The following is a 26,467-nucleotide window of genomic DNA, read 5'->3' as shown; positions in this document are numbered from 1 at the left end:
CTAGCCTGTGCTCCAGCTAGTTGAGGCTAATGCTAAGGTTAGCCAGCAGATAGGCTAAAGTATACATCGTTTTTCAGTGACCTGCTCGGCTAGCCTGTGCTCCAGCTGGTTGAGGTGGATGATCGCGTCGCTAGTGTCCAGCAGGTCCAGTCGGGCATAGGCAGCGCTCTTCAGCACACTCCGCTCCCTCACAAACACCTGCTGCACTGCCCCCAGCAGCTCTCCACGCCAGTCCGCACTACCTGGGGTCTGAACATACACATGCACATAGACATGCATATTTAGAGAAAAGGGTTTCTGAATGCTCTATTAAGCCTTAAAAGCTATGTTTCATTTAAACTACGACCAACAAAACCCCTACTGTGTTTAAGGCAGGCTACCAGCACAAAGTATCCATGCTACAAAGTACAGATGCTATCAGTCCTGTACCTGTGTTTCCCTGCTGTGAGTTTGAATCTGGGTTATGAGGGCCTTGAGGGACTCCACGGTGGCCAGCAAGGCCTCTCTCTCGTTGGGCCAGCCCTGGGAATGGTGGAACAAGCTGGCTGGGTCAGCCTCGCCCTCTGGGATTGGAAGCGCCGACAGGGACAGCACCTGCATGCCCTCCTGGTGCACTTCGCGGAGCAGGTTCTGGAGTGGACACACATGTACAGACATTCATCTCATGAACATTAAACCATGTGCAAACCAGACATCTTCACCAATACACTCAAATTGCCATATAAAGACGTAAGGTTTTACTTCTAATCTACAAAGCATTACATGGGCTTGCTCCTAGCCATCTCTCCGATTTGGTCTTGCCTTACATACCTACACGTACGCTAGGGTCACAAGACGCAGACCTCCTTATTGTCCCTAGAATTTCTAAGCAAACAGCTAGAGGCAGGGCTTTCTCCTATAGAGCTCAATTTTTTTGGAATGGTCTGCCTATCTATGTGAGAGACGCAGACTCGGTCTCGACCTTTACAGTGGCTTGTGAAAGTCTTCACCCCCCTTGGCATTTTTCCTATTTTGTTGCCTTACAACCTGGAATCAAAATAGATTTTTGGGGGGTTTGTATCATTTGATTTACACAATATGGCTACTACTTTGAAGATGCGAAAAAAAAAATTAAATTGTGAAACAAACAAGAAATTAGACAAAAAAACTGAAAACTTGAGCGTGCATAACTATTCACCCCCCCAAAGTTAAACCTTTGTAGAGACACCTTTTGCAGCAATTACAGCTGCACGTCTCTTGGGGTATGTCTCTATAATCTTGGCACATCTAGCCACTGTGATTTTTGAACATTCCTCAAGGCAAAACTGCTCCAGCTCCTTCAAGTTGGACGGGTTCCGCAGGTGTACAGCAATCTTTAAGTCATACCACAGATTCTCAATTGGATTGAGGTCTGGCCTCGACTAGGCCATTCCAACACATTTAAATGTTTTCCCTTAAACCACTCGAGTGTTGCTTTAGCAGTATGCTTAGGGTCATTGTGCTGCTGGAAGGTGAACCTCCGTCCCAGTCTCAAATCTCTGGAAGACTGAAACAGGTTTCCCTCAAGAACGTCCCTGTATTTAGCACCATCCATCATTCCTTCAATTCTGACTAGTTTCCCAGTCCGTGCTGAAGAAAAACATCCCCACAGTATGCTGCCACCACCATGCTTCACTGTGGGGTTGGTATTCTCGGGGTGATGCGAGGTGTTGGGTTTGAGGCAGACATAGCATTTTCCTTGATGGACAAAAAGCTACATTTTAGTCTCATCTGACCAGAGTACCTTTTTCCATAAGTTTGGGGAGTCTCCCACATGCCTTTTGGCGAACACCGAACGTGTTTGCTTATTTTTTTTCTTTAAGCAATGGCTTTTTTCTGACCACTCTTCCATAAAGCCCAGCTCTGTGGAGTGTACGGCTTAAAGTGGCCCTATGGACAGATACTCCAATCTCCGCTGTGGAGCTTTATCTTTGGTCCGTCCCTTTGTTGCCTCTCTGATTAATGCCCTTCTTGCCTGGCCCGTGAGTTTTGGTTGGCGGCCCTCTCTTGGCTGCTTTGTTGTGGTGACATATTCTTTCCATTTTATTTATAATGGATTTAAATGGTACTCCATGGGATGTTCAAAGTTTTGGATATTTTTAAAAAACCCAACCCTGATCTGTACTTCTGCACAACTTTGTCCGTGACCTGTTTGGAGAGCTCCTTGGTCTTCATGGTGCCGCTTGCTTGGTGGTGTTGCAGACTCTGGGGCCTTTCAGAACAGGTGTATATATACACTGAGATCATGTGACAGATCATGTGACACTTAAAGTCCACCTGTGTGAAATCTAAATTGTGTGACTTCTGAAGGTAATTGGTTGCACAAGATCTTATTTAGGGGCTTCATAGCAAAGGGGGTGAATAAATATGCACGCACCACTTTAACTTTTTTTATTTTTTGAAACAAGTTCTTTTTTTCATTTCACCTCACCAATTTTGACTATTTTGTGTAGGTCCATTACAAGAAATCCAAATAAAAATCTATTTCAATTACAGGTTGTAATGCAACAAAATAGGAAAAACGCAAAGGGTGATGAATATTTATGCAAGACACTAAGTCTTTATTGAAGACTCATCTCTTCAGTAGGTCCTATGAGTGTAGTCTGGTCCAGGGGTGTGAGGGTGAAAGGCACTGGAGAGATGAACCGCCCTTGGTGTCTCTGCCTGGCTGGTTCCCCTCTCTCCACTAGGATTCTCTGCCTCAAACCCTGTGTTACTGGTGCTCTTCCATGCCGTCCCTAGGAGGGGTGCGTCACTTGAGTGGGTTGAGTCACTGACGTGATATTCCTGTCCGAGTTGGCGCCCCCCTTGTGCTCGTGCCGTAGGGGAGATATTCGTGGGCTACACTCAGCCTTGTCTCAGGGTAGTAAGTTGGTGGTTTGAAGATATCCCTCTAGTAGTGTGGGGGCTGTGCTTTGGCAAAGTGGGTGGGGTTATAACCTGCCTGGTTGGCCCTGTCCGGGGGTATCGTCGGACGGGGCCACAGTGTCTCAGCCTCCAGTATTTATGCTGCGATAGTTTCTGTGTCGGGGGCCTAGGGTCAGTCTGTTATATCTGGAGTATTTCTCCCGTCTTATCCGGTGTCCTGTGTGAATTTAAGTATACTCCCTCTAATTCTCTCCCTCCCGGAGGACCTGAGCCCTGGGACCATGCTTCAGGACTACCTGGCCTGATGACTCCTTGCTGTCCCTAGTCCACGTGGTCGTGCTGCTGCTAAGGTTTCAATTGTTCTGCCTACGGCTAAGGCACCCTGACCTGTTCACCGGACATGCTACCTTGTCCCAGACCTGCTGTTTTCGACTCTCTCTCTACCGCACTTGTTGTCTCTAACTGTGAATGATTGTCTATGAAAAGCCAACTGACATTTACTCCTGAGGTGCTAACCTACTGCACCCTCTACAACCACTGTGATTATGATTTGACCCTGCTGGTCATCTATGAACGTTTGAACATCTTGGCCACGAACTGTTATAATCCCACCGTACTTCTACATCTGCATTGCTTGCCGTTTGGGGTTTTAGGCTGGGTTTCTGTATAGCACTTTGTGACATCGTCTGATGTAAAAAGGGCTTTATAAATACATTTGATTGATTGATTTATAAATACATTTGATTGCTTAACTTTACATTGCCAAATGCAGTTCTTGTACCTTAATTCTGTCAGGCAGTGCATCATCTGTCTCTTTTCTGGCTCCCTCTGGTGTGGTCCTGAACTCCTGCTGCAGGTTGGGCAGGTCGTAGCCTGTCCTCTGACTCCATTCAGAACTGCTGTCTGCAATAGAGTACACACAAGGTTAACATTGCATATCAATGGGAGCAAAACACTTTATTTGAATGAGCAAAGCATCCATCTTTACAAACACCAGAAAACATGTGCATCAACTCAAAAGAGTCATGCCATGACTTGTGAAATTTTGTGTTTGTTGAAACAGTATGGTATATACACTATATGACTAAAAGTATGTGGACACCTGCTCGTCGAACATCTCATTCCAAAACCATGGGCATTAATATGGAGTTGGTCCCTCCTTTGCTGCTATAACAGCCTCCACTCTTCTGAGAAGGCTTTCCACTAGTTGTTTGATCATTGCTGCAGGGACAGCCACAAGAGCATTAGTGAGGTCAGGCACTGTTGTTGAGCGACTAGGCCTGGCTCGCAGTCTGCGTTCCAATTAATTCCAAAGGTGTTCGATAGGGTTGAGGTCAGGGCTCTGTGCATGCCAGTCAAGTTCTTCCACACCGATCTCGACAAACCACTTCTGGACCTTGCTTTGTCATGCTGAAACAGGAAAGGGAATTCCCAAAACTGTTGCCACAAAGTTGGAAGCACAGAATTGTCTAGAATGTCATTGTATGCTGTAGCGTTAAGATTCCCCTTTAGTTGAACTAAGAGGCCTAGCCCAAACCATGAAAGGCCCAGACCATTATTTCTCCTCCACCAAACTTCACAGTTGGCACTATTCATAGGGGCAGGTAGCGTTCACCTGGCATCCGCCAAATCCAGATTCGTCCATCAGACTGCCAGATGGTGAAGCATGATTCATCACTCCAGAGAACACGTTTCCACTGCTCCAGAGTCCAATGGTAGCAAGCTTTACACCACTCCAGCCAACACTGGAGTGATGAATCACTGTTCGTCGGCATTGCTTCCAGAGGAAGATTAGAACTCGATAGTGACTGTTGCAACCGAGGACAAACAATTTTTACGTGCTACACCCAAAGAAGGGCACTGCGTTCATCCACCTCTGGCCTGCTCGCCTCCCTACCTCTGCGGAAGCACAGTTCCCGCTCAGCCCAGTCAAAACTGTTCGCTGCTCTGGCACCCCAATGGTGGAACAAGCTCCCTCACGACGCCAGGACAGCGGAGTCAATCACCACCTTCTGGAGACACCTGAAACCCCACCTCTTTAAGGAATACCTGGGATAGGATAAAGTAATCCTTCTAACCCCCCCCCCCCCCCCCCCCCACCCCCCACCCTCCCCCCCCAAAAAGATATAGATGTACTATTGTAAAGTGGTTCTTCCACTGGATATCATAAGGTGAATGCACCAATTTGTAAGTCGCTCTGGATAAGAGCGTCTGCTAAATGACGTAAATGTAAATGTAAAATGTGAGCTTGTGTGGCCTGCCATGTCGCGGCTGAGCCGTTGTTGCTCCTAGACGTTTCCACTTCACAATAACTGCACTTACAGCAGGACGTAAATTTGACGAATTGACTTGTTGAAAAGGTGGCATCCTGAGCTCTTCAGTAAGGCCATTCTCCTGCCAATGTTTGTCTATGGAGATTGCAAGGCTGTGTGTTTGATTTTATACACTTGTCAGCAACAGGTTTGGCTGAAATAGCCGAATCCACAGATTTGAAGGTGTGTCGACATACTTTTCTATAATCAACTGGTCAACATTTTTACAACACCTACTCATTCAAGGATTTTTCTTTATTTTTACTATTTTCTACATTGTAGAATAATAGTGAAGATATCAAAACTATAAAATAAAACATATGGAATCATGTGGTAACCTAAAAAGTGTTACACAAATCAAAATATATTTTATATTTGAGATTCTTCAAATAGCCACCCTTTGCAATGACAGCTTTGCACACTCTTGGCATTCTCTCAACCAGCTTCACCTGGAATGCTTTTCCAACAGTCTTGAAGGAGTTCCCACATTTGCTAAGCACTTGTTGGCTGCTTTTCCTTCACTCTGCACTCAGACTCATCCCAAACTATCTCAATTTGGTTGAGGTCAGGGGATTGTGGAGGCCAGGTTTTCTGGTGCTGCACTCCATCGCTCTCCTCCTTGGTAAAATAGCCTTTACAGAGCCTGGAGGTGTGTTGGGTCATTGTCCTGTTGGAAAAACAAATGATAGTCCCACTAAGCCCAAACCAGATGGGATGGCGAATCGCTGCAAAATGCTGTGGTAGCCATGCTGGTTAAGTGTGCCTTGAATTTGAAATAAATCACAGTGTCACCAGCAAAAGACGCCCCCACACCATGACACCTCCTCCTCCATGCTTTACGGTGGGAAATACACATGCGGAGGTCATCCATTCACCCACACCGCTGCTCACAAAGACAGGGCGGTTGGAACCAAAAATCTCTAATTAGGTCTCCAGACCAAAAGGACAAATGTCCACCTGTCTAATGTCCATTGCTCGTGTTTCTTGGTCCAAGCAAGTCTCTTCTTCTTACTGGTGTCCTTTAGTAGTGATTCTTTTCAGCAATTCGACCATGAAGGCCTGATTCACACAGTCTCCTCTGAACAGCTGATGTTGAGATGTGTCTGTTACTTGAACTCTGTGAAGCATTTATTTGGGCTGCAATTTCTGAGGCTGGTAACCCTAATGAACTTATCCTCTGCAGCAGAAGTAGCTCTGGGTCTTCCATTCCTGTGGAGGTCCTCATGAGAGCCAGTTTCATCATAGCGCTTGATGGTTTTTGCAACTGCACTTGAAGAAACTTTCAAAGTTCTTGACATTTTCAGTATTGACTGACCTTCATGTCTTAAAATAGTGATGGACTGTCGTTTCTCTCTGCTTATTTGAGCTGTTCTTGCCATAATATGGACTTGGTCTTTTACCAAATAGGGCTATCTTCTGTATACCCCCCTACCTTGTCACAACACAACTGATTGGCTCAAACGCATTAAGGAAAGAAATTCCACAAATTAACTTAACAAGGCACACATTGCAATGCATTCCAGGTGACTACCTCATGAAGCTGGTTGAGAGAATGCCAAGAGTGTTGCGATAGAAACATTACGTATTTACCAGTTTTTTTATATTAATGTTTAAGAATTAATATTTAACTAATAGTAAGCCATTTATGTCCTGTTAGCGTCTGTTTTCATGGGCTCCACTCTTGTTCCCTGCAGCTAATCTGGGCGTATGGTCACTGGAGATGGCTTGAGCTGACAAATTAGTTAAATACTGCATTACATAGACAGGAATGTGTTTTACTAGAGAACGCTTAGGAGTAGAAAAATCCCTCATTGTCTCAAAATCATCCTTGCATCTGGGAAACTAAGCCAGGGTGGAGTTAAGACAACAACCCACGTGCAGATAACGACAGGATGAACCCAGGATGGCTTATGATGCTCCTTGGTCTGAATGAGGAGGGTTGAAGCAACCATGACTGAGCGTTGTTAGTGTCAGCTATATATAGTACTCTGCATTTGTGTAAAGGTTAGGTTACTCGGTCCAACAATTGTGAAAGTGTTATATAGCCTAGGACAGGGTTCCCCAACTGGGGCCGAATTTAGCTCACGGGTGGTTTTATACTGTTCAAGTATTCCCACGCATAACAGGGAGACAAGTGATCGTATACAAATGTAAGCAAGGTTTGAAATTATTATGTTTTAGTCAAACATATCTGTTTGGGCTTCTTGAGGTCAATTTGCAGTCAACAAATTATTTGTAATTATGTTCCGGACCCCTGACCATCTGCTTCAGAAAACATCGTCCTACAGCTGAATCTAGTTATGATCCCTGGCCTAGGGTATTGTGATTACTAGCGAAAACACATGACCTCATGAACAATTCGGCATGGAGGTGGGATTTGTGACACTACATCAACTTACCACTGGTGTAGCCGTCTTTGAATTGTGATCCTGCGGGACGCTCTGGTCTCGATGAGGGGGCCTGGAGGGCATGAAACCAGGTCATTATACAGAAGAGTTTGAGTTCCTTTACCTGCCTACTCCCCCATAAAAATGTCAAGCTCATCATCTGGGTCATGTTAAATTAGGCACCAAACAGAAGAAAACACTCTGAAACCGGGTTTCTGCTGGGATGTTGTGAAGAGGGCACGACAACACCTTTTTCCCCTCAGGAGACTGAAAAGATTTGGCATGGGTCCCCAGATCCTCAAAAAGTTCTACAGCTGCACCATCGAGAGCATCCTGACCGGTTGCATCACCGCCTGGTATGGTAACTGCTTGGCAACTGACCGTAAGACGCTACAGAGGGTAGTATGTACGGCCCAGTACATCACTGGGGCCAAGCTTCCTGCCATCCAGGACCTATATACTAGGCGGTGTCAGAGGAAAGCCCCAAAAATTATAAAAGACTCCAGTCACCCAAGTCATAGACTGTTTTCTCTGCTACGGCATGGCAAGCGCCAAGTCTAGGACCAAAAGGCTCCTTAACAGCTTCTACCTCCAAACCATAAGACTGCTGAACAATTAACCAAATGGCCACCAGATTTACATTGACACCCCCCATTATTATTTTTTTACACTGCTGCAACTAGCTGTTTATTATCTATGCATAGTCACTTCACCCCTACTTACATGTACAAATTACCTTGACTAACCTGTACCCCAGCACATTGACTCAGCACCAGTAACCCCTGCATAAAACCTCGATGAAGTTATTTAATTGTGTTACTTTTTATTATTTTTTACTTTAGTTTATTTGGTAAATATTTTCTTAACTCTTTCTTGAATTGCACTGTTGGTTTATGGCTTGTAAGTAAGCATTTCCCTTGTCAGGTCTACACATGTTGCATTCGGCGCATGTGACAAAAAGTTTGATTTGATGTCGTCCAATGGACTTACTTCGTGGGAGCGTTGCAGCTTCTCGATGACGGTCTTGAGAGCCTTGCACTCCTCCTCCAGTATTTGATTGTCCCGCTTCAGGGCCTCGCTCTCCGCGATGTGCCGGGCCTCCATGTCCAGGATCTCTGCCGCGTGCAGCTCCTGCATCTGTACGATGTTCTCCTGGTACTCCCCGATCATCTCCTCCACCTCTTCCTCCTCTGAAACAGATCTGGGCTGGCCAGATGTCTGGGAGGAAAATGTCTCCGTCTGGGTGCCAGCGTCTGTATGAGGCGGATGTTGAGATCCATTAAGATCAGACGATTGACCGGACAATTTGTCGGAAGACTTTTGGTTTGCCGCGGCAGAGTTCTTCCTGGAGAGCGATGGTTTGTCTTTGGCAGTGGCAGCCATTTTTCCCTTGGCCCCCTGGCGTTGGTTTTGCGGTTTTACGCCTTTCTTTTTCGGATGGGAGGGTGGCGCTTGCTGCCGCTGATCGAGTGAGGGAGACTGAGATGGTGATACTGGGGATAGTGGTGATGGTGACTCCGCGGATTTCGCCAAGGCTACTCTGAGCTGTTGTTGCTCCTCTTTGAGCTGAGCGATTGACAGGTCGCGGACTTGGAGTTCGGTCTGAAGTTTCTCGCTGCACTCTTTGAAGCTGTTCAGGTGTCCTTTGGTAGCGGCTGCCTCGTCTCGGACCTCTTGGAGCTCTTGGAGAAGCTCGGATGTGGAGGCACCGTCACCTTCCAATGAGGCCTGGGAGGTGAAAGGACAGAGATTTATCAAAGATGAATTTAGGGGACACCCAAACCCATACAAGTGAAGACATGTCAATAGTCAGATCTTTTTCCATATTGCTGAGTAGAGTCGGAATATTGTGATTTGCAGCAAGATGTACAATAGAAGTCGGAAGTTTATTGAAGCAACATCTCACGACATCAGTCAGGAAGTTAAAGCTTGGTCGCAAATGGGTCTTCCAAATGGACAATGACCCCAAGCATACTTCCAAAGTTGTGGCAAAATGGCTTAAGGACAACAAAGTCAAGGTATTGGAGTGGCCATCACAAAGCCCTGATCTCAATCCTATAGAAAATGTGTGGGCATAACTGAAAAAGCATGTGCGAGCAAGGAGGCCTACAAACCTGACTCAGTTACACCAGCTCTGTCAGGAGGAATGGGCCAAAATTCACCCAACTTATTTTGGGAAGGTTGTGGAAGGCTACCCGAACACTTGACCCAAGTTAAACAATTTAAAGGCAATGCTACCAAATACTAATTGAGTGTATGTAAACTTCTGACCCACTGGGAATGTGATGAAAGAAATAAAAGCTGAAATAAATCATTCTCTCTACTATTACTCGGACATTTCACATTCTTAAAATAAAGTGGTGATCCTAACTGACCTAAGACAGGGAATTCTTACTAGGATTAAATGTCAGGAATTGTGAAAAACTGAGTTTAAATGTATTTGGCTAAGGTGTATGTATGTAAACTTCTGACTTCAACTGTACTTACCCGGTAGAGTTCTCCCTTGAGATGTGCTATGGTCATCTCTCTCTCCTTTGGTACAATTTAAAAAAATGAAATGGTCAGATTGGTTAATCACTGAAAAGGTCAACATTCTCAAAATGTACAGTTATCCACACAAAATGGACAATTAATAAATCAACAATTAAGTTTGGCACTGGAAGACTGCGACTCCCATAGTTCTTTCCTTTGCTGAACACTGGTTGAATGTGACTGTGTTCATACCTGTAGAAGCTCCTGTAGTTTGTCACAGCTTTCCCTGTAGCTGCTGAGCTCCTCTTTGGTGGCAGCAGCCTCCTCTTTGACCTCCTTCAGCTCCCGATGGAGCGCAGACATCTTGGCCTCACTGCCTCCCGATGACACCTGGGGAATATTTAGAGGTTAGAAATTCTAGAACTTGGATTTCAAGACAATGGATTTAAGATAATGTCAATAACAAGAAAGTATTGCAATACTTTAGCAAATCTGAGGCAAAGTAGAATTGAACTGTGTCTGGCAATCGGAGGAACTCCCTTTCACATTAGTTTCTTACCCTTTGAAGGTCTTCTTGAAGGTTGGCCATTGCGACCTCTTTTGCCTTAAAAAGTAAAACATGTGACAATTGTAACTCTCTCTCATGCAATAATAATAGAGTATTAATGAGTGTGATATTACATACCTTGAGCTCCTGCTGGAGTTTATTGCTGCTCTCCCTGTAACTGCTGAGCTGTTCTTTGGTGGCTGAAGCCTCGTCCCTGACCTTCTGTAGCTCCTGTAGAATCTCAGACACAGCCAGCTCGTTGCCTCCAGAAGATGCAGTCTGGTTCAGAGTTCAAAGAGTTAGCAGCTTGTCAGCATTTAACCTGTGAAAAACATCTCCAGGCAGTGTAGGCGTAAGCAAATTCATTAATCCATGGAAAGTAGAGCAGGCTAACTCTACCCCACAAAAACGAATTCATAGGATGCGGTGCAGGCTACAGCGAACTTAACCCCAGAGACAATAGAGAAGGCTAAAGTTAACAACTACCTCTGTGGCCGGAAATGTTCTCTGGCGTCCACCAGGCTTGGTCGTCCTCATCTGATTAAGCAGGTCAATGAGCAAGACCAGCCTCTTCTCGTACTCCAGCACCTCCTCCTCGGAGCTGGAGAGTAACTGCTTCTGCAGCTCCTGGTCCTTCTGCATGCCACTCAGGCCTACCTCCAGCTCGCAGAGCTTCTCCGTCAGGAGGACCACCTTCCCAGTGGGGCCATGTTTGGCTCCTTGGATCTCCACTGCTCGGGACATTCCTGCAAACCCGAAGTCCGGTACCTCCATCTGTCCCCTGGGATTCTGGTGGACAGATCCTTTGGCTCTTTGGCCCTTGGACTGCTGCGATTGATGCAGCTGTTGCTGGATGGCGCCCAGTTGGGCCTGGCTGACAAGCGCAGTGGCCACCCTCTCCCTCAGCTTGTCCTCCAGGTCCTGGACCTTGCGCTGGAGGTCATCAGCATGCTCCTGGGCCCGCTCCACCAGGAACCGGCAGCGGGTCAGTTCAGAGTCTCTCTCTGCGACACAGGCCTCAAGTTTCTGGACTCTAAGGCTCAGCTCCTTCACCCTGGAGGTAGCATTCTGCTCAAGTGCCTGGATCTGAGCCTGCACCACTACAAACGCCGCCGTCTTCTCCCTCAGGGCGTCTTGCAGCTCCATCGCTATGTCGTCCGACAGCTCCTTTTCCGACTCGGCTAATGCTAGTCTGCTCTCCTGCAAGCACCGGTACCTCTCCAGGAGCGAGCAGTGCTCGGCTTTGATGGTGTCCAGCTCTTGTGTGGCCAGGTCCATTTTTTGCTTCATTTCGTCATACTCCTCCTTGCTGGGACCTCCGACTTGGCTCTCCAACTGGCGCTTGAGCTCTTCTTCTGTCTCCGAGAACTGCTTCCGCTCAATGTTGGCCAGCTCCTCCTGGAACTTGTCGATAACGGCGTTGAGCTGCTCCAACTCCTCCTCGCTGTTCCTCTTCAGGCGCTGCTGCTCGCTCCGCATGCACTCCACCTGGGACTCCAGATCCCGCAGTAGCTCATCCCTCGCATTGATTTCCTGAAGTGAAGGACAGAGCAGTGAATGTAGGAATAAGGACGAAGATGAGGAGGAAAAAGACCGGCTCATGCTTTCTATTAAACCTCTTAGACACAGTTGTGCCACGGTAATATAGTTATTGATAATATTTATGTGATAGATAATATATGAGTCTCAGCCAATCAGGATACATTTTTGGTTGGGACAACTGTAATAATGGTACTTCAGGTACCAATTATGATTTGTTGGACAATTCTAGGGTGTTCCAAGTCTCTCTTTAGTAAGCCAACTTAAAGAAAAATTCACAACACAACAGAGGCCTACTTACCAAAACCTAAAATAAAATGGTGGGTTACGCCACAACAAAAATACCAAATAAAATGAACACAACACAAACACTTATCCACTATCACAAAGATATACATATATGTGAACAGAAGAACAAGTGGTCTGTCTAACGTATATGTATATGGAGTTACCTTGTTGTCAGGGGCTGTTTCCGTGTGTTGAAGCTTAGCCATCTGCTCATTAAGAAGAGCTATTTCCCTGTCCTTCTCCGTCACCTTCAAAAGTTTATCATATGTCGGAGATTATAATCTGCTGGCTTTCAACACACACACAAAAAAAAAATCACCCTTAAACTGGGACTAAAACAGTAGGGAACATTAAAGGGGGGGGGGGGGTCTTTATCTTTGAGTGGGGATATTACCTATCACTACAATATTAGCCCAACAGGTTCCTCATTTGGCGCTTTGGCTAATGTGGCATATATATAGCATTTGCTTGTAAATTACTTCTGTAGTATCTATACAGGCATTATAAAGGGTTTATGAAAGCTACATTAAACCTTAAAAGTATATTTTTCATTTAAAATTGGGGCGCAATGTCTATGTAATATACTGTAGCTAGAGGAGTCCATATTAGCCATTTTTAAAGTTGGGTTGTCTTTTAGAATGGACAATGTTAGTGTCACAGTGTATATAGCGGACTATTCACTTGATTAGGGCCAGTTTGCACCGGTGCAGTCTGTTAACACTTGTTATTTCCAAAAGGTTAAAAAGAAAGACCGAAAGGTAAATTAGAAATTAAAAAAAGGTTAAATGTAATATTATCATCACTGAACACTTTTTAAATTTGTTTTATCTATTAGCTAGCTGCAAACATTGCCCAGGTGCAGACCTATCGGTTTGACCAAAAGAGAAGTCTACATGAACCATTCTACATAAAATCATTCGTCTTAATCTATTAGCAGGTTATTCAGTATCGATAAACATCGTAATATGTTTTTGTAGTGTAGCAACGGTTAACAGCACACTTGTTTTATCCTTTGATATATCATTTGAATGGTCTGTCTTTATGTAGCTTTGTTTAGCAGATGGATACCACGTGTCAACCTTGCTGGCTTAAGGATTACCTATAGTACAGGGATTCCCAAACTTTTTTGGCCCACGACTCCATTTTGATATCTGAAAATTCTCAGAACCCCACCCATGTGAAAAAAATCACTGCCAATGTTAACGTTTTTAATTTGGGGCTATGGCAGTCAATTGAAAAACATTCTAACAGTATTTCTGATTGTCTTCAACTCACCATCACATACTTTTAATGTGAGGCAGTCAATTCCAAATTAGTCTGACAATGTCTCTTATCTCACCACCACTAATGAGATGGGTGCGCTTGACGCATGTCGTGTATGAGCTTCTCAAAGTCAGGGGGCGTGGTCGACAGTGCGCACGCATCTCTGCTGTCACATCCAACCTGGATCGACAGGCCCATTTGGTTTTAATGCAGATGAGAGCACTGAATCCAGCATCACACAGACATGAGCTAACAAAGGGCAGCCTACGATGAGTTTTATGATGCTTTAAAAACAACTAGGAAATCTGAAAGATACGAGGTCAAATCATGACGCAAGTGATCTTTAGGTCGGAAAGTCAGAGCTCTAGAAAGAGGCCAGAGTTCGATTTGGAATTCCAATTTGGATGACTGTTCAAAATAATTTTCCCCCAGTCGGAGCTTGTTCTTTCCGAGTTCCCAGTTGTCTTGAACGTACTGAAGTCTGAGATTTGAGTTCCTAGTTCCCGGTTGTTTTGAAAGCGGCATTAATGCTCAGAGGGAGACGTCAAGGTATTCCCTTTGAGGCAGGAACCAAAACTCCTCCGTAGTGACCTGTGAATGCGTTAAGTCTGCAGCATTCGGTCACGACAGTTTGATCAGCTGTTCGATTTCACTTACCGGCATGTCAACTGATCCAGGATCACATTCATTGGGAAGGAGGTCCGTTGCAAAGTACTCTTCCAAGAGTTGGAGGTGAGCAGTCATCACTCGTGTGGGACACTTACTGATGCCATTTTCTGTTATTTTCTTTTTATTACATAGAAAGTCAACCAAGTCTTTCTTTATATACATTCATTATGACAACAGTTCCTCTCTCAATGCAAAAAATTCTTCCAACAATCCCCCTCGATAACCACCAAACCTTGTGTGAAATAAAACACTGTCATGCTCTGATCCCATATCTCAACAGGCATACGCGCAGCGGATGTTGTTTGATTTAGTTTACAATCCAAGTTACCTGCCGCAGTATATCTCCGCGTTCTGTGCTCAGCTCTTTGGCTGACATTTGCTCTCGTGTATCATACAATGCATCCATATGGCAGAGGGAGACAAGTTCATTACTAGAGTGCAGAAGCCAGCCCACCATTCGATCCCATGGAATCTGTTTTTCGTCAATATAGCTACACAGCACACTGAACATCTTCTGTGCCGTTTCATGCTCGGGAATCATGAAACAAAACAATATGTGACTGACCTGCTCAAATCAGTCTTATGTAGTAAAATTAGAAATGGTGTTTTTTACATTGGATAAAAGAGACTCAGAGCTACAAAATGGTATATCATACACTACAGCTGAGGAACAACGGGAAAGTAATTCTGTTTTGAAAGTTGATAAACTTGTAAACTTATGTCCTTGTGAATAGCATCCCCCGACATGTATAGCGAACGAAAGTCAATGTATGGGAATCTCGGCCCTCACAGCCAACGTCCATTTGGGGAGTATAAGCTGGGGAGGTTTTGAGTCATTCAGTCAATTCTCTCTTGATCTCTAGCAAAAGCATAAATTCTTAATTTAACTGTGTTATTTGACAAAGGTATTCTATGCCTCTGCCTCCCCACATAATGTTTTCACCATATCAATTGCGGCCGGAAATATCAGTCTCTGCAATTGCGTGTGGTTTCATAGCGTAGCAGGCCTAGCCATTCACTGTGGGAATGATTCAAGTGTAACGGTCAAGTGTGCCTTTCCCATTAACAAACGGCGCTCTCTGGTAGAATTGTATATTTTTGATTTGAATCCTTTTCCTATAAATGTATAAGGTTAACCACATTACAATGACTTTGATATACAAATATTATTATAATATAGTGCCTTCGGAAAGTATTCAGAGACTCGAAATTGAGCAGGTGCATCCTGTTTCAACTGATTATTCTTGAGATGTTTCTACAACTTGACTGGAGTCCACCTGTGGTTTTTTGATTGGACATGATTTGGAAAGGCACACACCTGTCTATAACACAAAGCCATTAAGTCAAAGGAATTGTCTGTAGAGCTCCGACACAAGATTGTGTCGAGGCACAGACCTAGGGAAGGGTACCAAAACATTTCCGCGGCATTGAAGGTCCCCAAGAACACAGTGGCCTCCATCATTCTTAAATGCAAGAAGTCTGGAACCACCAACACTCTTCCTGAAGCTGCCAAACGGAGCAATCGGGGGAGAAGGGCCTTGGTCTGGGAGGTGATCAAGAACCCGATGGTCACTCTGACAGAGCTCCAGAGTTCCTCTGTGGAGATGGGGGAACCTTCCAGAAGAACAACCATCTCTGCAGCACTCCACCATTCAGGCCTATATGGTAGAGTGGCCAGACGGAAGCCACTCCTCACTAAAAAGGCACATGACAGCCCGCTTGGAGTTTGTCTGGAGGAAACATGGCAACATCCCTACGGGGAAGCATGGGTGGCAGCATCATACAGTGGGGATGTTTTCAGCGGCAGGGACTGGAAGAACAGTCAGGATCGAGAGAAAGATGAACGGAGCCAAGTACAAAGAGATCCTTGATGAAAACCTGCTCCTGAGCGCTCAGGACCTCAGACTGGGGCGAGGTCCTGAGCAACAGGACAACGAACCCTAAGCACACAGCCAAGACAATGCAGGAGTGGCTTCGGGATAAGTCTCTGAATGTCCTTGAGTGGCCCAGCCAGAGCCTTGATTTGAACCCGATCGAACATCTCTGGAGACCTGAAAATAGCTGTACCAAAGGTGCCAAAGGTGCTTCAAAGTACTGAGTAAAGGGTCTGAATAGTTATGTAAATGTGATATTTCATTAATATACACACACACACATTTGAAGTAGGAAGTTTACATACACTTAGGTTGGAGTCATTAAAACTCGTTTTTCAACCACTCCACAAATTACTTGATAACAAACTATAGTTTTGGCAAGTCGGTTAGGACATATACTTTGTGCTTACAAGTCATTTTTCCAAAAGCTGTTTACAGACAGATTATTTCACTGTATCACAATTCCAGTGGGTCAGAAGTTTACATACACTAAGTTGACTCTGCCTTTAATCAGCTTGAAAAATTCCAGAAAATTATGTCATGGCTTTAGCAGCTTCTGATAGGCTAATTGACATAATTTGAGTCAATTGGAGATGTACCTGTGTATATATTTCAAGGCCTAGCTTAAAACTCAGTGCCTCTTTGCTTGACATCATGGGAAAATCAAAAGAAATCAGCCAAGACCTCATAAAAAAGAATTGTAGACCTCCACAAGTCTGGTTCAACCTTGGGAGCCATTTCCAAACGCCTGAAGGTACCACATTCATCTGTACAAACAATAGTATAAACACCATGGGACCACGCAGCCGTCATACCGCTCAGGAAGGACACGCGTTCTGTCTCCTAGAGATGAACCTACTTTGGTGCGAAAAGTGCAAATCAACCTTGTGAAGATGCTGGCGGAAACAAGTACAAAAGTATCTATAGCCACAGTAAAACTAGTCTTATATCAACATAACCTGAAAGGCCGCTCAGCAAGGAAGAAGCCACTGCTCCAAAACCGCCATAAAAAAAAGCCAGACTACGGTTTACAACTGCACATGGGGACAAAGATCTTACTTTTTGGAGAAATGTCCTCTGGTCTGATGAAACAAAAATAGAACTGTTTGGCCATAATGGCCATCGTTATGTTTGGAGGAAAAAGGGGGAGGCTTGCAAGCCGAAGAACACCATCCCAACCGTGAAGCACGTGGGTGGCAGCATCATGTTCTTGGGGTGCTTTGCTGCAGGAGGGACTGGTGCACTTCACAAAATAGATAGCATAATGAGGGATGAAAATGATGTGGATATATTGAAGCAACATCTCAAGACATCAGCCAGGAAGTTAAAGCTTGGTCGCAAATGGGTCTTCCAAATGGACAATGACCCCAAGCATACTTCCAAAGTTGTGGCAAAATGGCTTAAGGACAACAAAGCCAAGCTACTGGAGTGGCCATCACAAAGCCCTGACCTCAATCCTATAGAAAATGTGTGGGCAGAACTGAAAAAGCATGTGCGAGCAAGGATGCCTACAAACCTGACTCAGTTACACTAGCTCTGTCAGAAGGAATGGGCCAAAATTCACCCAACTTATTGTGGGAAGCTTGTGGAAGGCTACCCAAAACGTTTGACGCAAGTTAAACAATTTAAAGGCAATGCTACCAAACACTAAATTAGTATATGTAAACTTCTGACCCACTGGGAATGTGATGAAAGAAATAAAAGCTGAAATAAATCACTCTCTCTACTATTATTCTGACATTTTGCATTCTTAAAATAAAGTGGTGATCCAAACTGACCTAAGACAGGGAATTTTTACTAGGATTTGTACTGGCCTGTCTCCTTTTCTTTAAAAAAATAAATGACCCAAAACTTTTGAACGGGGGTATGTGTGTGTGTGGATATAGATATATATATATCCACACACACACACACACACACACACACACACACACACACACACACACACACACAGTTCAAAAGTTGGGGTCATTTATTTTTTTAAAGAAAAGCTCATTTTTTGTCCATTAAAATAACATAAAATGTATCAGAAACACAGTTTAGACATAGTTAATGTTGTAAATGACTATTGTAGCTGGAAACGGCTGATTTCCTTAATAGAATATCTGCATAGGTGTAGAGGCCCATTATCAGCAACCATCTCTCCTGTGTTCCAATGGCACCTTGTGTTAGCTAATCCAAGTTAATCATTTTAAAAGGCTGATTGATCATTAGGAAACCTCTTTGCAATTATGTTAGCACAGCTGAAAACTTTTGTTCTGATTAAAGAAGCAATAAAACTGGACAACAGTTTTCAGCCGTGCTAACATTATTGCAAAAAGGTTTTCTAATGATCAATTAGCCTTTTAAAATGATAAACTTGGATTAGCTAACACAACGTGCCATTGGAACACAGGCATGATGGTTGCTGATAATGTGCCTCTGTAGGTCTATGTAGATTTTCCATAAAAAAATCTGCCGTTTCCAGCTACAATAGTCATTTACAACATTAACTCTGTATTTCTGATCAATTTGATGTTATTTTAATGGACAAAAAATGTTTGCTTTTCTTTCACAAACAAGAACATTTCTAAGTGACCCCAAACATTTTAGCGGTACTGTATATATGTATATTTTTTATGGCATAAGATTCTAAAAACCTGTTTTGCTTTGTCATTATGGGGTATTGTGTGTAGATCGATGATGGATTTTTTTTTTTAAGAATAAGGCTGTAACATAAAATGTGGAAAAAGTCAATGAGTCTGAATACTTTCCGAATGCACTGTACTAGCCTGGCTGTGTGGTGGCTAAGGCTACCTACATGCTAGCCTAGCTGTGTGGGGGCTAAGGCTACCTATATGTTAGCCTAGCTTTATGGGGGCTAAGGCTACCTAAACTCAGCAACAAAAAAAGAAAGAAAATTTCCCTTTTTCAGGACCCTGTCTTTCAAAGATAATTCATAAAAATCTAAATAACTTCACAGATCTTCATTTAAAGGGTTTGAACACTGTTTCCCATGCTTGTTCAATGACCCATAAACAATTAATGAACATGCACCTGTGGAACGGTCGTTAAGACACTAACAGCTTACAGACGGTAGGCAATTAAGGTCACAGTTATGAAAACATAGGACACTAAAGAGGCCTTTCTACTGACTCTGAAAAACAAAAGAAAGACGCCCAGGGTCCCTGCTCATCTGAGTGTAGGTGCCTCAGGCATGCTGCAAGGAGGCATGAGGACTGCAGATGTGGCCAGAGCAATAAATTGCAATGTCCGTACTGTGAGACGGCTTAGACAGCGCTACAGGGAGACAAGACGGACAGCTGATCGTCCTCGTAGTGCCAGACCACGTGTAACAACACCTGCACAGGACCGGTACATCTGAACATCGCACCTGCGGGACAGGTACAAGATGGCAACAACAACTGCCCGAGTTACACCAGGAACGCACAATCCCTCCATCAGTGCTCAGACTGTCCACAATAGGCTGAGAGAGGCTGGACTGAGGGCTTGTAGGCCTGTTGTAAGGCAGGTCCTCACCAGACATCACAGGCAACAACTTCGCCTATGGGCACAAACCCACTGTCGCTGGACCAGACAGGACTGGCAAAAAGTGCTCTTCACTGACGAGTCGCGGTTTAGTCTCATCAGGGGTGATGGTCGGATTCGTGTTTATCGTCAAAGGAAAGAGCGTTACACCGGGGCCTGTACTCTGGAGCGGGATCGATTTGTAGGTGGAGGGTCCGTCACGGTCTGGGGCGGTGTGCCACAGCATCATCGGACTGAGCTTGTTGTCATTGCAGGCAATCTCAACGCTGTGCGTTACAGGGAAGACATCCTCCTCCCTCATGTGGTACCCTTCAGCATGACAATGCCACCAGCCATACTTCTCGTTCTGAGTGTGATTTCCTGTAAGACAGGAATGTCAGTGTTCTGCCATGGCCAGCGAAGAGCCTGATCTCAATCCCATTGAGCACGTCTGGGACCTGTTGGATCGGAGGGTGAGGGCTAGGGCCACATTCCCCCCAGAAATGTCTGGGAACTTGCAGGTGCCTTGGTGGAAGAGTGGGGTAACATCTCACAGCAAGAACTGTCAAATCTGGTGCAGAGATGCACTGCAGTACTAAATGCAGCTGGTGGCCACACCAGATACTGACTGTTACTTTTGAACCCCCCCCCCCCTTTGTTCAGGGACACATTATTCAATTTCTGTTAGTCACATGTCTGTGGAACTTGTTCAGCTTACGTCTCAGTTGTTGAATCTTGTTATGTTCATACAAATATTTACACATGTTAAGTTTGCTGAAAATAAATGCAGTTGACAGCGAGAGGATGTTTCTTTTTTTGCTGAGTTTACATGCTACCCTAGCTGTGTGCTGGCCCGTTACCTGAAGCAGGCTGTCCTTAGTCTCCAGGTCTTGCTGCTGGGTGCTCAGCTCCTTCCTCTGGATCTCCAGCTGCATGTGGAGCTGCTGCACCTCCTCACTCTTGTTCTCCAGCTCTTCCCGGAACTGCTCAAGCTGCTCCTCCAGGTTACTGATCTGGAGGGGAGGAGTCGGAAGGGAGGAGTCAGGCTGGCGTGTTGTGTGTTCTTGTCTATTTAACTGAGGACCAGGGCATCGACACATGAAGAGGGGACTTGAAATCCAAGTGGGGACCTGCCTTGTGTACATCATTGGTAATTGAAGGAGTGTGATTTGAGGTGAAAGATGGCAGGCAAAGGGATGCAACAAGCAGAGGAATGGCCCATTTTGTGTAAATCATTGGGGGAATGATAAACAATCAAGATTTTTGCTGGCTAGCTTTGACACTGTGCTGGATTGGCTACTTATAAATTGCCTTCCAAACATGTGAAAGAAAGAAACCCCCCACAAGTCTAATACATTACCTCTTTCTCTTTCCTGTCTAGTGCCTCTCTTTCAGTTTGTAGCTGAGCCTCCAGTGAGGAGTCCCCAGGCCCACTAACAGACACATCCTGCCTCTTATCCTCCACCTGAAACACACATGCACACAATATTATTATTTAGCAACCAGGTCATGCGTGGCGAACACACACAATAATACACGCAAGCGCACACACACAGCCATACATCATATACAGTAGCTGCGTTCTCATACACTTAACCTCTCTAGGGTAGGGGGCAGTATTTTCACATCCGGATAAAAAACGTACCCGATTTAATCTGGTTATTACTACTGCCCAGAAACTAGAATATGCATATAATTGTTTGATTTGGATAGAAAACACCCTAAAGTTTCTAAAACTGTTTGAATGGTGTCTGTGAGTATAACAGAACTCATATGGCAGGCCAAAACCTGAGAAGATTCTGTACAGGAAGTGCCCTCTCTGACCATTTCTTGGCCTTCTATACTCTCTTTATCGAAAACAGAGGATCTCTGCTGTAACGTGACACTTTCTAAGGCTCCCATAGGCTCTCAGAAGGCGCCAGAACGTTGAATGATGACTTTGCAGCCCCTGCCTGAAAAACAGTAGCGCATTTGGATAGTGGTCGATCTGAGAACAATGAGACGGGTGCGCGCGTGCACCTGAAGAGGCCATTTTACATTTTCAGTCTTTGAACGAAAAAGACGTCTCCCGGTCGGAATATTATCGCTATTTTACGAGAAAAATCGCATAAAACTGTATTTTAAACAGCGTTTGACATGCTTCGAAGTACGGTAATGGAATATTTAGAATTTTTTTGTCACGATACGCGTCCGTGCGTCACCGTTCAGATAGTGACTTGAATGCAAGAACAAAACAGAGGATATTTGAACATAACTATGGATTATTTAGAACCAAAACAACATTTGTGGATGAAGTAGAAGTCCTGGGAGTGCATTCTGACGAAGAACAGCAAAGGTAATCCAATTTTTCTTATAGTAATTCTGAGTTTAGTGAACGCCAAACTTGGTGGGTGTCAAATTAGCTAGCCCGTGATGGCGAGCTATCTACTCAGAATATTGCAAAATGTGCTTTTGCCGAAAAGCTATTTTAAAATCTGACACCGCGATTGCATAAGCAATTCTTAAAATAATTATGTTTTTTGTGAACGTTTATCGTGAGTAATTTAGTAAATTCACCGGAAGTTTTCGGTATGTTTGCTAGTTCTGAACGTCACATGCTAATGTAAAAAGCTGGTTTTTTATATAAATATGAACTTGATTGAACAAAACATGCATGTATTGTATAACATAATGTCCTAGGAGTGTCATCTGATGAAGATCATTAAAGGTTAGTGCTGCATTTAGCTGTGGTTTTGGTTTTTGTGACATTATATGCTAGCTTGAAAAATGGGTGTGTGATTATTTCTGGCTGGGTACTCTCCTGACATAATCTAATGTTTTCCTTTCGTTGTAAAGCCTTTTTGAAATCGGACAATGTGGTTAGATTAACGAGAGTCTTGTCTTTAAAATGGTGTAAAATAGTCATATGTTTGAGAAATTGAAGTAATAGCATTCCTAAGGTATTTGAATATCGCGCCACTCGATTCCACTGGCTGTTGACTAGGTGGGACGATTTCGTCCCACATACCCTAGAGAGGTTTAATCATCTGAGCAGTAGCAAGTTATGGGGACATTTATTTCACTGCTCTGTGTTTCAGCCTGCCAACAGTGATATTGGTTGCAGTACGTCAGGGGTGTCAAACTCATTCCACGGAGGGCCGAGTGTCTGCGGTGAGGGGAGTTCCTTACTAATTAGTCACCTTAATTCATCAATCAAGTACAAGGGTGGAGCGAAAACCAGGAGACACTCGGCACTCCGTGGAATGTGTTTGATATGTGCAGTACTTGGGTGCAGTACTCATTATTATGGGCGCACACACACACATTCTCAGCCCTGACGTCAGGGACTGTCTGTACAGTCTCCTTTCTTACTAATGTACACACACAAACACCCATATGCACATGTAGCTTCACGCTGTCATTCTCTCACACTCTACCAGAACACACAAACTCTCATTCTGAAACAGTCACACACCCCCGCTAACCTTAACACAGCATCATAAAAAGCAGCGGCAGGAATGAGAAGGAATCTCTCTCTCTCTCTCCCTCCCTTTAACTCTTCCCACTCCATTGTCCCTCTCCTCTCTTTTTCATCTTCCCCCCTGTCTCTCTCCACCCCTCCCCCCTCCGTCTCTCTCACCGTCTCTGTGCTGGCCAGCAGAGCCTGCTCCAGCTCGCGGATGCGGCCCTCCAGCTTGTCGATCTCCTCGTTGCGCTCGCCCACCTCGCGCTGCAGCTGCTCAGACGCCAGTAGCAGCTCGCTGCACCAGTCCGCCTTCTCCCTCAGCTGCTGGGTCAGCTGATCCACCTGGGAGAGGAGAGGGATGAGGAGGAGAAAGGAGTGGGAGGAGAGAAGGAGGGAAAGTGGGGTTTTCAGTGAGGATCGTACAGTCTGTAGCTTCAATGTATCAATGTGGCTAGCTAGTAGCAACACAACACAGTAACTGGGAGGTCAGCTGATCCACCTGCCGTTTTGAAGAGAGGGAGGGTAAGAGGGGGTAGTAGGGCTGGGAATTGCCAGGGACCTCACGGTACAATATTATCACGATACTTAGGTGCCGACACGATATATATTGCAATTCTCATGATTCTATTTGTATTGCTATTCGATACTGCAATCTAATTGCAATTTGATGTTCCAAACATATTGCTCAAAGACAGCGTGAGAAGATTTTGATTGGTCATGGAAATAAAAGTGCTGGAACCATGTTGGCTCACTATTTAGAAAGAAGCTATTGAGAAGAAGCTATAGGATAAAAAATACCAGAGTTTTGGCACAGGTAGAGCCAAACAGCGCTAGCTAATGCTAAGTAGCAAAAAAATTATAATCACGTATTTTACAAATCGATACTTGGTGTCAAAGTATTGATATAATATTGTCCAAAAATTAAACTGCGATAATTAAATGTAGCTATTTTTTTCCCCCATCAATAGGGGGTAGAGGGAATGAGGAGAGCTTCAGCGAGGATGGCAAAGAAAGTCTACCTGTCATTTGCCTTTTGGTAGGCCGTCATTGTAAATAAGAATTTGTTCTTAACCGACTTGCCTAGTTAAATAAAGGTTAAATAATTTTTTATTTTTTATTATGCAGAATATGCTTCAATATGAGAGAAGCTGCATTTCAGTATACGTTAGCTACTAGCAATAGCTGTTAGATTAGCTGAGCCACCTGCCGTGTGGGAGAGGGGAGGAGCAGAGGGGAGGAGCAGAAGGGAAGGAGAAACAAGAATGGTTATGCTATGGTGCGGCTGAACAACGGCAGTATTAATGTAAGTGGGAGCAATTCTATGAGGCCAGAGGATCCACACCTGCTACATGGTTGAGAAAGGGAGAAAAATAGGGGAAGAGGGAGGGAGAGGTTGGGTTTTAGTGCAGCTAATGATATTTATTAGAAGAGCCTTTTCAATGATGCTAGCAGCACTAATAGCTGGGAGGGCAGCGGATCCACCTGCTATGGTGGACAGAGGAATATTTAAAGGGACAAAAAGGAGAAAGAGAGCAGAGGAAGGGAAAGTGGGGGGATCTAACTGGTTTACAATGACAGGTTGCTACCATGCAACTGATGGAGTTTCACTAATGAGAGAGAGGCTGTTTCAATGCAACTAATAGCAATACCTGGGAGGTCAGCTGATCCACCTGCCATAGGAGAGGCAAAGAGAGGGACAGAGGAGGAAAGAGGAAGAGGAAAGAGGGAGAGAAAATGGCCTTTAATGAGCATAGCAGTGACTAATAGGAGAAGGTGGAGGGAGAAGGAATGGCGCTAAGATTATGATGGCAGAGAAAGGCTGCTGTGATAAAGCTAAATGCATTTAGCTTAGCAAAAACAGGCCACTGCAGTGTCTACAATGATGTTTAAAAAGAGACAACTATAATTCAATTCAACTAACTCTGAGTGACTTTTAGTGAAACGTTTCCACAACACATGCCACTATAATACAGCTGAAGACTCTGAACACAAACAGCAGCATGGTAACTAATGTAAAACACAGCTGATGGCAACAGAAAGCAGAGCCACTGCCACAGCATGTCGAAGAGATGTGGAGCTATGATGTTAATTACTTTTACCAGAAACTAGCCACAACAACTCAATTGATGTACAATAAACCAGAGACAAGCAGTATGTCACAGTTGTTATGATATCAGATGCCATTAAAATGCAAAGACAGACCTCCATGGTCCAGATGACGATGATGCTCAGCAGAAATATTGAAATGTAATATCTAATGATATTTACTTGAGGAAGGTAGTTACAACACGGTGTGAGAGTAACCTCGCCATGAACTCTGCTTTTTCGAAAGACGCAAAATATATTACCGTAATTTCCGGACTATAAGCCGCAACTTTTTTCCCAGGCTTTGAACCTCACGGCTTAAACAATGACGCGGCTAATATATGGATTTTTCCCGCTCTCCAAAAAAAACACATTCTGTGACGTGCTCAGTTTTTTGGCGGCATGAAGCTTTCATTAGACCAATGAAATTGCCGAATGGGTTAAGGTCAAACAACTTTTTGGTTTACTGTTTAGATCAAATCGAGCGCTCTCAAACTTCCCATCATTCTGATTACGGTAGTCATTTTGTCACCCTCATCATGGCAAAGACACTGAGAAATGCATATGATGCAGCTTTCAAGTTGAAGGCGATTGATCTGGCTGTTGGAAAAGGAAATAAAGCTGCTGCACGGGAGCTTGGTCTTAATGAGTCGATGACAAGCCTTGTTTCGTTAAAGCCCATTTATTTTTTGTTACAAGCCGTGTTTCGTTAAAGCCTATTTATTTTTGTTACAAGCCGTGTTTCGTTAAAGCCTGTGTAAAGTTAATTTGTTTCAATGTACCGGTAGGCACCTGCGGCTTATAGACATGTGCGGCTTATTTATGTTCAAAATGTTTTTTTTTTTTTTTTATTCAGTGGGTGCGGCTTATATTCAGGTGCGCTCAATAGTACGGAAATTACGGTAAGTGTTTAGTGACACGGACAAAAGCACTTAAAACCTATTATGTTCAATAAAATATTCAATAAAAACGCCTTAAATACTACAGTTCTACAAAATGCATTACAATCACATAATATCCACAACCCCCTTACAGTTCAAAAATAAATCACCATGGTGATGATTGACAAATCAGCCCTTGCTCCAAAACAACGCAACAAAAACAACCCCATCAGCATATACTGTATGTACATTTTCCTTCACAACACATGTTGATGCAACAGTTCCAGTTTGACTAGTCTGGGATCATATTCT

At 44.2% G+C, this 26,467-nt stretch overlaps 1 protein-coding gene across 5 annotated transcripts in view; it reads right to left on the bottom strand.

Annotated features, from left to right (window-relative positions):
• The window catches only part of LOC106588567 (A kinase (PRKA) anchor protein 9), a 141,582-nt gene that overhangs the window by 9,121 nt on the left and 105,994 nt on the right, over positions 1-26,467 (bottom strand). For all 5 annotated transcript variants that reach the window (XM_045709243.2, XM_045709246.2, XM_014177703.3 and 2 more), the window contains 14 exons: positions 23,364-23,531; positions 21,105-21,209; positions 20,605-20,757; positions 12,596-12,679; positions 11,091-12,137; positions 10,743-10,883; positions 10,617-10,661; positions 10,310-10,447; positions 10,073-10,117; positions 8,576-9,313; positions 7,598-7,658; positions 3,668-3,789; positions 430-630; positions 82-249 (listed from right to left, as the gene is read on the bottom strand). In XM_045709243.2, the coding sequence (XP_045565199.2) occupies positions 82-249; positions 430-630; positions 3,668-3,789; positions 7,598-7,658; positions 8,576-9,313; positions 10,073-10,117; positions 10,310-10,447; positions 10,617-10,661; positions 10,743-10,883; positions 11,091-12,137; positions 12,596-12,679; positions 20,605-20,757; positions 21,105-21,209; positions 23,364-23,531 (3,216 nt within the window). The remainder of the gene's footprint in view (positions 1-81; positions 250-429; positions 631-3,667; positions 3,790-7,597; positions 7,659-8,575; positions 9,314-10,072; positions 10,118-10,309; positions 10,448-10,616; positions 10,662-10,742; positions 10,884-11,090; positions 12,138-12,595; positions 12,680-20,604; positions 20,758-21,104; positions 21,210-23,363; positions 23,532-26,467) is intronic.

This window comes from Salmo salar, chromosome 27 (assembly GCF_965601325.2).
Source record: "Salmo salar chromosome 27, fSalSal1, whole genome shotgun sequence".
NCBI classification, from domain to species: Eukaryota; Metazoa; Chordata; class Actinopteri; order Salmoniformes; family Salmonidae; genus Salmo; species Salmo salar.
This window is presented reverse-complemented; position numbering and strand designations above follow the sequence as displayed.